This window comes from Cyanistes caeruleus, chromosome 2 (genome assembly GCF_971803275.1).
Source record: "Cyanistes caeruleus chromosome 2, bCyaCae1.hap1.1, whole genome shotgun sequence".
NCBI classification, from domain to species: domain Eukaryota; kingdom Metazoa; phylum Chordata; class Aves; order Passeriformes; family Paridae; genus Cyanistes; species Cyanistes caeruleus.
The window spans coordinates 26,772,352-26,785,254 of NC_141702.1; the positions used below are offsets into that span (position 1 = coordinate 26,772,352).

General features: G+C 34.3%; 1 protein-coding gene across 1 annotated transcript in view; it reads right to left on the minus strand.

The window, feature by feature from the left end:
• Window positions 1-12,903, minus strand: part of EYS (EGF-like photoreceptor maintenance factor) — a 454,013-nt gene that overhangs the window by 323,226 nt on the left and 117,884 nt on the right. Inside the window, exons 11-12 of the mRNA XM_023922426.2 lie at window positions 10,974-11,098; window positions 7,450-7,702 (exon numbers count right to left, since the gene is read on the minus strand). Of these exons, the coding sequence (XP_023778194.2) occupies window positions 7,450-7,702; window positions 10,974-11,098 (378 nt within the window). The remainder of the gene's footprint in view (window positions 1-7,449; window positions 7,703-10,973; window positions 11,099-12,903) is intronic.

The window sequence follows — 12,903 nt, forward strand, 5'->3', positions numbered from 1 at the left end:
ATAAATGAACAATGTTAGGAACAGTCATTTAAATGTATTTAAGGCACCTCTAATTTCTGAAGAAGAGCTAAGACAACAAAGATTCAAGAGAAATTGCTCCAGCTCCACATTGTGTACTTGCTAATAGTGAAAAATGTGTTGTGCCTTTATTTTCAAGAAGAAGAAAAAAAGAAAAGCTACATATGAAAAATTGCTGGGAGGCCAAGCCAATTCACAGGGCAGCTTACTATTATTCAGGCACAATTATCTCAAGAGTATTGAGTAATCAGTTTAATCTTTATGACAAGTTGACCCATGTGACATCAAAAGAAAAAGTAAGATCGGCTTATGAAGTCATTTTATGTTTTCCATAACTGCACATAAAGATTTACTAGCTACCTGAAATAACATAAGCCCTCTGGTCAAAGGTCTGAGGTGCAGAAGCCACTGTTGCTTACAATTCTACAAGCCTGTTAAAATTTGAGGTAATGAGAGGGTAAAATTGTGAGGCAACATGACACACTGTAGTAGGGCTACTGCTTTTTTCTTGAGAAAGTATTACCTCTTGCTTCCATCAGGGTAAATATGGAAAGTTTTAAGATTGATCTATTGAGAGAAGCTCAGGGGTACCCAAGAAGTGTACAGGCATTTTATTTTTCTTCAGGCCAATAATAAGTACTATTTCATGTCTTGTTCCTAAACATGTCATCCTGAATATCCTACCCCTGTTACCACACCATATATACATTTGTTTTGTCTTGTCAACCCTACAATGTTCCCCACCCATCTATGTAATATGATTTTTCCTTTTTAATCTCCCCATCCTACAATGCCCTTCACTGCAAACACATATAACGGCATTTTGGAAGAGTTGGTTTTTCCCTTTTGTTTTCCAAAGCACACTAACCTCTTTATGTCTGTAGATATGACTGATATGAGAACAAAACAGAGACTTGTAGATAATGGTTAGCCAATAATTCCTCTGTTTTACTGTAATGTCCATGTAAGCAGAGATCCCAACCAAAAGAAAATAATTATTTTCCGTTAAATATTCTTTTTTCACATTATTTAAACTTCAGTACAGGTCACATTGGCTACAATTTTGAGCAATGTCTTTCAATTACAGGACTAGAGACCTTGCACTAGACCCTCCTATCATATTCCTCTCTTTGGTTCAGATCCCAGGTACCATCAGAACTTACCACTGCTGGTGCGCAGTTACTCGCTCAAGGGAATCATACAGGAGCCCCTCTACTTCCTCAGCTAATCTGAAGGAAAAGCTGAATTGACAGCATTTACACCTGAGTGCTGCTAAATCATCCCTAAGGATTACTTAACTCCAGGGAATGTAACAGTATCTTTGAGGAGCAATCTGTGCATTTGGGATATTTTTCATATTATACCAAATAATAGGTTTTTTGAATAAATAACAAAATACTTACTCAGAGGTTCTCATTACTCTAAAATCCCTTGTTATTTTAAACTGCAGAAGTTGATAATTATCATTTATTTTGAATATATTCAAAATAAGGTTTAAGAGCAAAGCATAATTAATTCAGTAATTGCACTAACTGCTCTGAAATGTAAATGCAAAGTGTGAGCTACATGGAACACCTCGTATCTTTCATTTGCTGTTCTTCAAAGAAAAGTAATCCTAATCATTTTAGGCTTCTCAGAACCCAGTACAAAAATGACATTTTAAAATTTTCAAAACAGTACACTTGCTGTGCTGATGAATGTTAGCCCTCATGATATGTATATATAGATATCAGTTGATGAAAAAATCTACAAAATAAATCAATCTTAATGTAGAATGCTGATAGTATTCCAAAAATCAAGGAAAATCTTTTGTGTTACTGGAAAAACAGTAACTTTCCTAACCTAGAAATACTTGTCCTAGTACTTTTTTTTCTGGTTTTTGTTTGTTTTTATTTGTTTGGGGATTTTTTTCCAATTACATGGAAGTTAACTATGCCTGTAGGAAGTTTCTTAGAGTACTATTTTTCAAAGACAGAAGATACTATTGAGAATTTCTCTAGTCCAGGAATAAATGATGCTCATAGACCTCATTGGCTTTGAAACTATAAATGACAGGAGATACTGACTGGTATAAATACTGTTCTCAAATTACCTCATACCTGAAGCTCAACATCTGCTATCGTTGGCAGGTATGCCAAGAGTTTTTTTCCCAATATCATGATTCTTTCTGCTTCAAAGTAGCTGGAATATCTAGCACAATGAAACTCTGTGCAGCTGGACAATGCAAACCCTAGCAGATATTTAAATCTTACTAGAACATTTTTGGTGATTAGAAAGTAAAAGGTAATTTTCAGTCAAAAAGGAATTTAAATTTATTTGGTACAGAAAGCTAGAAAATATCAAATTATATATAGTTTTTAAATTAAAAGTTGAAATGTCTTTTAAATTTTCTTCTTGTTGCAACATTCATTTACATAGAATTCCCACAGATCTTCCTATATACCTGGCTTAGAAGTCTGAGCACAAAACAATCAGAGTAAAAAATACACTTACATGCTACAGACTATCAAAATGCTCTTTCCTGGAGGGCAGCAGGTTGCAGTTAAGTATAAAACCAGAAGTAGGCCAGGCTTGCAATTATTCTTCTAAGTCTTCTTTATCAGAACTCTAGGGAAAATGACTGCTTGTGAAAGAGGTCTGGAAAGTTATCAAGTTCAAGCTTCTAGCAGTTACAAATGCAGTACAAATAATGGCTCAGTGTTCAGAGAACTCACTTTGCATGAAATTCCATGCTAACCTACATAGCTAGTAACTTCACTATGTCAAAAGTAATTACCTTCTTGATGTAGCAGATATAATAACGTGTTTGAAAACAGCATATGATTACAGATAGTGAGAACAGGGTTGATTAGTAATATGTCTGGCCAAACTGATAAAAGACAAAGCTTAAAGAAATAATGAGAGTGATGACAAATCCAGTGAATGTAACAGAAACAATTCAATATGATAAAGCATGACTAGGAGGCAAAGGCATCATGTAGTTTCAACATTTTTCAGAAACCAAGTGTCCACTGCTGTAATTGGATAGAACTTGATTAAGGAGAAAGCTGAAAAAGCATTACATTATAAAGAAAAAACAGTGTAAAACCCAAAACTCTGAATTTTGCTTTCTGCTAGGAGCATTTATCCAGTAACGTAATCAAAACTGGAATTTTTACAGAGCAAGATTTTAAACAAAATAATACTAAACGTGAAGAGCTTTGTAGTAATATACCAATTTGATTTTTAGTAATATGTTCAGAACATATTTCATGTGTTAGGCAGTCTTAAAGGAAATAATGAAATACTGAACACAAGCTTCTCTATAATTAATAGAAGTATGTTCAGTTAGCTGCTGTGTATAGCAGATATGTTGTTTTCATTCATATCTGGTTCTACTGGGTTTTGTCTTTCAAATTTCTTTGTGAGCTCCAAGATCCTTATACATTACACAAACAGAAAAGTCAAAGCAAAATTCAATTCCTTTGCCAAAACCAAAAGTACAAAGATGCAGAATAGTATATATTAAGGAAAGGAGAAAAGTTTGCATCCTCTCCCAGAACAGACAACTAAAGCAGATGGTGTGATTTTTATTCATTTATTACGGTGATATAATTTACACAGATTAATTAATAGATATCTGCAGGTGAGATGAATCCCATTCTTGGCGACTAACTAGATACTTGTATAGAAGTAAATTTTGAATCTTTATAAACAATGTCTGAAAAGCAATTCTGTTCTAGCCATTACAGGGCATCATAGAATCCCAGGATATCTGAGGTTTGAAGGGAACTCTGTAGTTTATCTAATTTAACCTCACCTGCTCACGGTAGGGTCTGCTACAGCAGATTTCTTAGGACATTGTCCAGTTCAATTCTAGATATCTCCAAGGATAGAGACTGCAGTCTCTCTGGGCTACCCTAACAGGAAGTGCAGAAGGAAGGCAGAAAGGCAGGCAGGCAGGAAGGAAGGCGGGAAGGAAGGCAGGAAGGAAGGTTCCCTGCATTCAATTTGTGTCAATTGTTGCTTATTGGGCAATTACTTGCTGACAGAGCGCAGGAAATTGAAAAAGTCATACAGAACTTTGCAGAGTGCTAACAGGCATATGATTAAGAACTTAGATCATCCTCTCTGGTCACAGGAAAGCATTTCTATAATTTTTTTTTATTTTTTTTTTAAGAATAAATGTATTCACAAAATATTTTCCAGAAGCAATGCCATGGCAGTGGAAAAGTACACCTGGAGACTAGATCAAAAAGTATATTTTTCTGCCAGATATATCTCATCTCTCATAGTTCTTTTCTAGAGATCCCTGCTACTCTAAGCTATGTTAGAACTTGCTGTAATGTGTGTACTGATTGTCAGGTGAGAATAGTCTAAAACATACGAAAAGTATGTAGTACCCATTTTTCAGAGAGTGCAAGATGTCTGGGTGTGTCATTGGTATTTTTTCTCATATTATTCGTGAATACATTAAATCTGTAAGTATAGAAGAGTACATCAAGTTTAACAGCTTGACACCATTCTTTTACTATGGATACACCAATGTATTAACTACCTTACTCATCCTAGGGCATTTCTCACTTAGCTTTTAAATAGTATTACTTCTTCCTTTAAAAAAGACATAGATTTGCTTATGCATCTACATAAGTGAACCTATTCCTTTTGGGGATGCATTGTTGTTCTTTATCTATTTTTTCCACTATAAAACCCAACTAAACTAAATAAATCCCCCAAAACAACAATAAAATACCCCATACAATATTCCTTTTAGGTCATATCTTGGTAGGTTGGAAATCCACAGTGGTATGCTCAGACAACTTCACCTCTTGAGTACAGACACAGTATCAGAAGGCAGTTCTTGCAGTATGAATTTTATCTGTGTATTTATGTATGCATACTGAGAATGAAATCTTTGTAGACAAGCATTCACAGGAAAACAACTGTATTGTATACCTCACAAAAATGTTTTATTCGTCGTTTGGTGCCTTTATCCATATCTTTCCTTGTCTAGAATAATTTTTTCCCCCCTAAGTTATTTAAATTAATGATATAAAATAATTTTTTCCAATACAAGCCCTCAAGCAAATAATGGAAAGCAAAAAACCTCTCCTCGACTTTATGGGTATTTGTTCCATTTTATAAAACTATAGTATAAAAATGTAGACCAAACCAAACAATATTCCTTAATACTTAATTCCATAATTCTTAGGTTTTCCTGTGTCCTTTTAATTCCCTGAAATAATTTCTGAAATGTTGTAATATTCTAAAAATAATATTGCTTTTACAAAATGCAGCCATCATTTGTCTCATTTTGTAAGAAGTGGCAAGTTAATTATACTACATACAAAAAGATTTTGTCTCAAGAGATATACATTTTTCTCTGTACCTATTGCACATTAAAATATTTGATTATACTTACATACTACAACCACTGAGATACTTCCTGTGTTTCTATGTAAGCACGATGAAAGGAACACCTGAAATCCTGAAAAGATTATTGTAGTGAGGCGAAACTGTTCAGTTGCTGATCTGTCAGCATTGTAGCAGCCTCCAGCCTGCTTCTGTAGTGTTCTAGTAGCCTGTGTGGCAGAACATGAAGAATAGCCATCTGTGTCAGGTATGGCAGCTGGTGCCATATCAGCTACTGCCGGATGACAATAAATCTCTTCCAAGCACCTGGCAACTTTGACAGACACTTTTATCTTTGTATAAAAACACTCCACCACCTCAAAAATTTCTGTGAATAGAAATGAGAAACTCAACAGAACACCAGCTGATAAAGGCCAGAACCTACTCCACTGCAGGTACACTGTGAAGTCTAGGTAACAGGACTGGCTCATGAGTCCTTACCATGCACAGCAGTCATTTGTTTCAGTACAGTATTGCTAACATACTTGTATAAGCCAGGACTTGAAGCAGGATAACAGGTATGTAAAAATAAATGGTTTATCATTTAAATTTTACAAATTTATGTTTTCACAGATGTGACTTGTGCCAATAAAACCAAGTAGGATATCTCATTATTAGGGGATTCAAACAATGACAACTTTCCAGCATATCCCTTAGTAATTCTGTTCCTGAAGTTTTTGTAGGAAGAAGATATGCATACGAGCACTTGATCAGATTGTTTTAAAAATATTTTAAGAGTCTCACCTACCTTTATGAATAGATGTGTTTTGAACTCCAAGCTACTATTAACTATGTCAGTGAAAAGTAATTCTTGAGATACATTACTCAGCTGAATGTTTCTGAAAGTACCCTGACTTCACTTCATGGACAGATTTCCATGTCTGGATCATGCAGTTTTGTCTCCAGTATTAGTTGAATTTCCTCTGCTGTCAGCTATTCACCAGTATCTAATAATTTTGTCAAGTTTATATTTGTCTCTTTAAAGAATATAAGTGATGAAAATTATGATTATAAAGAGACAGTCTTTGAAGGAAAATAGTCAGAAAATATCAATCAAAATATGGAAGAAGAGGCAGAACAAGCTGTTCAGTCAATCAATCAATCTCAACAGAATTCTGTATACCAAAAACCAACATTCCCTAAAACTCATTTATTCAAATTTAAAAAAAAACTAAACAACAAAAAAACAAAAAACCCAAACAAAAAAACCCCAATCAACCAAACAAAAAACCCTCCAAAACAAAAACAAACAAAAAAGACCCCCACCAAAACAACAAAACAGGACTCAGCTTATTTTTTATACAAGTAATCACTTTGAAGATGTATATAAGGAAAAATTCTGAAACTATGTCTAAAGAAAATGCCTGATACACACTACTTGTATAATACTGTTTTTAGTAAAATGAAGAGGCCACAATGAAGGTACAATCTTCCCAATAAAATGTTGCACTTTTGTTACTTTTCACCTTTTGCAAATGTTTTTAAAATAACAAGATAGGCAATTTTTGGCTTCCCAAAAACATCACTACAAACAATTAGAATGGTAGAGACTTTGAGAGATTTGTCCAATACAAAAAACATCTAGATGCACAGAAAAAGAAACACTCAGAAAACATGTGAACTAGGAAAAGAGAATCAAAATCCCCATGGAGTAAGGCAAATTATCTTTCTCTCCTGCTGACTAGCCAAGGAAGAAGGGAAGATTGGCATTAGAATCAGAGATTACTGAACACAATATGTGGCATATGAAATTGTACACTCTGGAAAACTTAAAACCCAGCTAAGAGAAAGTGGAGTTTTCCTTACTGGACAAGAAAGATGCTGGGAAAAAATCTTGTAAGAGAAAAGAGTAATTTTACAGTTAGATATATATGCAATTACAAAAGGATGTTGAAGTAAATAAAAAATATAGAAGGGAATTAATGAAAAAAAAATCTTAATAATTAACATTAATATATTTCCAATATTCTTACCATTTTAGAAGCATTAACAAGGAAAGAAGTTTGGTATATTCATTTTTCAGAAGCTCTTTCTACTCACCTTGGGATAGCTCTCCTTTATGAAAATCAGGAGAAACATGTTTAGACCAAAGTTCCATAGACACAGCCAGTGCTGATGGAAGGTCATTGTCTAAAATTTCAGAAGGAAACACTTCAGCCACTTCAGTGAGAATGTTCTTACTTTGGGGCGTAGTAGGTAAACAGGTGATATTGTTTATTCCATCAACACAAAGAAACCCAGTGGAGCAGGAGTGTATAAGACAATCATTGTAATTAAGCTCACAGCTTCGTCCCTGAAAGAAAATTTTCCAAAAAAAGCCATTTTTTTAAGGCAATTTACATTTCATAGTGATGTTGGTTACAATTATTACTTGTTTATAATTCTAAAATATTGTTTGCTTATATTAAGCTGTTTATACTTTCAGAAGGAAATATCATGTGAAAAATATTCCTTAACTAATTTAGTAGTATAATTGTATATTTTAAATTTTAACCAAGTAGCATTATTAATCTGATTATCAATAAAAATAATTTCCCTACAGATTTGTAATTGCCAACTATTAATTGGCAACAATATTGTTGCCAATAATAAAAACTGGTTAAAATAATAATAATCTTCACTTAGTATGTAGTTTCACAAAAGCCTTTTTACAGTGGACTTAGCTGTCAAAAAACCTATGGCTTGCTCTGACTTGCAAGATAATGTTCTTTCCTTTTATACAGTGCAGCCCATTGTTTGTTGTTTGTTGTTACCTAATCTGCACACAGCTCCCTGTTAATATCTTGCATTCACAGATAATGCTTAGAAACAGAAGAATATAGTGGCAGTATCAAATTGGACCAGGCATTCATTTCCTATTTTTTATCAAGAGTAACAATCCATGGGAAATCTGAAAAATCCTCCCTAGTAATAAAGTTAAAATGTTCATATTCAGTGGTCTGTAAAAAGGCAAGGAATAATTATGTGAATTAAATTCATTCTTGATGTGTGAAATAAATATATGCTGAAGTAAGGCCTGGGTTCATTTTATTTTCACTTCTGTTTCAATGAACGAATAGGCTATGTGAAGATAGACAGCTAGCAGCTATCCTAGAAGGATAATATATATTTGGATATCTATTTAAAATACACACACTGTCATCCCTGAAGGCATATATCTCTGACAACATATCATCATGATATAATTTCTGACTGAATCTTCTGCAACTGGGGCACATGTAAAAAAATCCAAGCCTTCTCTAGAGCTCAAGGATCATGCGTTCATTACACACTTTCCTTCAGACAAATGCTTAAATAGTATTTCATGTCCACCTGGATAACTTTTCACACAGAACTTGTGACAACTTACATTTATCTCTGAATTATATTAATTTATGATATTATGAAACAATAGTATGGACGAGAGAGAGAGAGAGAGAGAGAGAGAGAGAGAGAGGAAGAAAAGTACACATAAAAACTGAAATTACTTTTTTTACAAGTAGTTTAAATTATTCAAGGTTTAAAACAGAAGAGGTTCAATTCATGGATTTTGAGTGATTTATATACATTCATGCTTGTTTCAATCAACTTCTTAATTTGTTTTGGCAATCTGGTAAATTCATGGCATCTTATAAAATCACTCACTGATCGGTATTCCAAAGTACAAAGGAACAACAGGCCAATTAATGTCAGTTTCAATGCATTTCCTCCTTGTTTTTTTCTAATTCTGCGCATAGAAGAAATGATCAGTTTGAGCAAGCTCATAATCATTCTTAATCCTATAAAACTTATGTTTCATTCTGACTTTCCTGTGACAGATTAGTACATTTTTATGACTACTACATTTAATGGCAAAGAACATTTGATTACAATTTTATGACTCATAGAAACAAAGCAGATGTGGATAACCTCCAGTGTGCATGAAGGGTACATTAAGTAGTCATAGATAAATTTGATAGCACAGAAAGTGCCTGTAAATGCCTTAACAGTTTCCATGCAGTGGGATGGAATTATTTAGTTTGTGCAGATTTGTATTTAAAATTTAGTATATGTCTATAGATGGTTCCACTTAAAAAGTAAACATTTATTTCATATACTACTGACTATGCTTTTCTTCTCAAAATTTATGAGAGATTTTGCAATCCATACTTTATGATCCATACTTTGGATAGCAGTACAGACATAGATTACAGAAGATTTACATACACACTGTAGCTGGAGTTCCTTGAATACTTATTTCTCAATGAGTTCCTTTTTTTCCACTCCACACCTACTCATGGTTAGGAACCAGAACCCACTGGGGCCTAACCTCTTGAGGTTTTTAGACCATAACTTCTTATCTTTGACATTGAAGATAGGTATGTCATAAATGTTTCTCTGGTGGTTCCCCCACAGTGTTTTCTTACTTTTATACTCCTTCTGAAAGCATAGTGGAATTGGAGGGACTGAAGATGGAAAAATGAATAATGGAATAAAAAGCAAAGATGATACATCTTAAATTTCAGCTGCTTCAAAGGCTTGTTACTTTTCCTTCTGCAAGGGCTTGCTTTTTCTGCAACATACTGTACAATTAATACTCAAGCTATGTACTAATAGAAAAACTGCCCCCATGGGTCAAATATCTATCTAGCTCCATCATCAGCGAGCTATTAATTCATACTTTGGGAAGAAAACAGGAAGAACAGAAGCAGAGCTAGCATCTCTAACTCACCAAATGTACCATTCCAACGTTTGGCAATAAGTAATTCAAAGACTTCCTGGGCCAGGGCAATATTCAGAACATTAATTTGAATTACAATGAATCTATCTCCTTTTAACACATTTTTTTTATTTATTTGTACTTCTGGTCTCTACAGTGTCACACAACACTGACTTGTACCAATACATTTTGCACTAATTTAAAAAATAATTTCTCTAAACAGACTTTAATTATTGTCTCTTCTGGTTTTATTTGGCATTCAGAAGACTTTATTTTGGTGAAACATAAATGGTAAAAAAATTGTGCAACTGATCTCCATTACAGTTGTTCACGTAAGAGAAGCACAAATACTTAATGAAAAAATGAGATTATTTTACTATAAGGATCTGACTGTTTTCCATATAAAAAGGCTGTGACCCTCAAGTGATATATCCTTCGTCATCACTTGACACTGTTTTGAAAGCCAATCTGCTTTAGAAGACAAAAAAACAGCAGTTACCATGGTCTATGGGAAGTATCAGTTACCCATTCTACTCTGTAAAAACCACCTTTCAAAAATGATATTAATTTTTATGAGATAGGTTTTTTCCTTCTCAGAATAGTTTGTCAGTAAATTTAGTCAGATCATTTGCATTGTTAAGATACATTTTTACCTAGCAAGCCCTTGTAAAATACAGATTTTACAAAATTGTAGACAAAGAGTCACAGGGACAGGGAGAAATTCCTGGCAAATTCCTTGAACTAATCATGTCACTTCTGTGATTCCATTTCATTCAAGAAGTATCTCAACAAACCTGAACAAACCTGAAAAGAAAAAGGTGTATTTTCTGTGCAATGTTGAATATCCAGGTAAAAGGAAAGATAAGAAATAATTTCAGCATCTCACCACAAATCCTGGCTTGCAAAAACAGGAATAACCAAAGCTGGGCTCCTTCTGAACACAGATACCGTTTATGCAGGGGTTGGATATGCACTCATCAACATCCAGTTCACAATGGAGGCCTTCCCATCCTGTCAGAAAAAAAAGCAGGGCAAAACTCAAAGCAAGACTCATTAAAATCTACATCTATTTACTGCGTGTCAATGGAACAAAGGTATGGGTAGCTATCATCCATTTTCACATATATAGAGATATATTCTATGGGATTAATTAATTTTTTGGGCTGTGGTTTCTCAGAGTAGAAAAAAATAAAGGAAAAAGTTAAAAAAGAGGAACTCTGAGGTTATTCTACCAGATCAATGAGGAGGACAATTTGTGAGCAAATACAGCTTTGTGTTTGAACACCATGAGATTCTGTCTTCTCAAAGTTCATTAGTCAGATTACTGGAAATTTTATTGTCATGCATGTCTTACAAAAATCTCCTTTACAAGTAAGTACACTATAAATTACAGGCTCAATACACATCTTGAAGCTGTGTTTAAGTTCATATAATTTAAGCCTGCCTTGAACTTGCTCCTTGTAGACTAAATTGAAATGGAATCAGTCCATTTGCTTGGTAAATACAAACATGGGATTAAGTAAAATATGGCTAGTTATTGAAGAACACCAGACTTTCTGCCATGTTATTCCCAACACCCATTGCAGATTTGATTTTTCTTCATTTTACTATTTCTAAACAAACTAACCAAGAAAACCCAACAGCCCCATAGCAGTCCTTGGCTGTTACAAATCTAGCTGCCACTGTTCAGACTTCACCTCAGAGTATGCATCAAATGGATTCACTTGTTACATTCCAGTCTTGCTTTAGCTGCCCTGGTAGAAAAGCAGCCTGCCCAGCTGAAGACTTCACATCCATGAGCCTGCTATTAGTTCCAACAGCTGCTGTTGTTGCTTTCGAGCTGTCTGAGGTGTTGTTAGAACACAGTTTACATCTCTCCATGCTGCTTCTGCACCTGAACAGCCTGAAGCTGCAGCCACAGAACCTGAACATGCATCCATTATTCTAAGGGTATGGGGACAATACTGCTTCTAGGACAATAGCTGACAAAATTCATGATCCATTACAGAATGAATTTGTCAGAGCTAAACCCATTCCCTTTCCTGGTATCACATGCTGTCACCACATGCTTCACTTTGTTCTCTAGAGGTTTTCGGAAAGCTGCAATCATCTGCCTTGTTCCTATTTCAGTCTTGGTACTGTCCCTTTTCCATTTCATTAAATTACAACAGGGAATCTGTTGAGGGGTATATCAGAGTATCTGCCCAGTTCTTTCCCATTGTTGCCTTTATAGACCAAAAAATCCCCAATCTCAGCTTCATATTTCTATAGGTGAAGTTTAGAAGAGAAATATAAGATCTATTATATGTGAACAGTCAAAGCCTGCAAAAAAAAAGCAGATTTTTTTTCCCTAGGTATTTCTACTTTCTCTCTGGATGATATTTTTTTTTTCTTCTAATCCCTTTCTTCAGTTGTGCTACTTTGAAAAGTTATTCCTCTCAAAGTTTCCCCTGCCACTCCAAATTCACCCCATTTCAGAGCTGTAACCTTCTCATCTCTTCAGCTGTTTTAGAGATTCAAATAACATTTAAAAATACCATGTTAATTACAAAAAAAAAACAAGAGATGTAAAAATTATATATATGTTTAATGCATGTGGTTCTTTTTCTGTGTTTTTACCTGGTGGAAAAGTAATTTACATATCTTTCACCCCTACTAACTTATGATATTATTAGAAGGAATACAAAAAAAAAAAAGGCAGATTATGCTTGGGTTGGAAGGTGTTTAAAAATGTTAGCTGTAGGAGTGAGTTCCAAGGCCCCAGAGAAGTTTCTTCTACTTATACCAAGATTTTCGATGTTGCATAGAGACAGCAA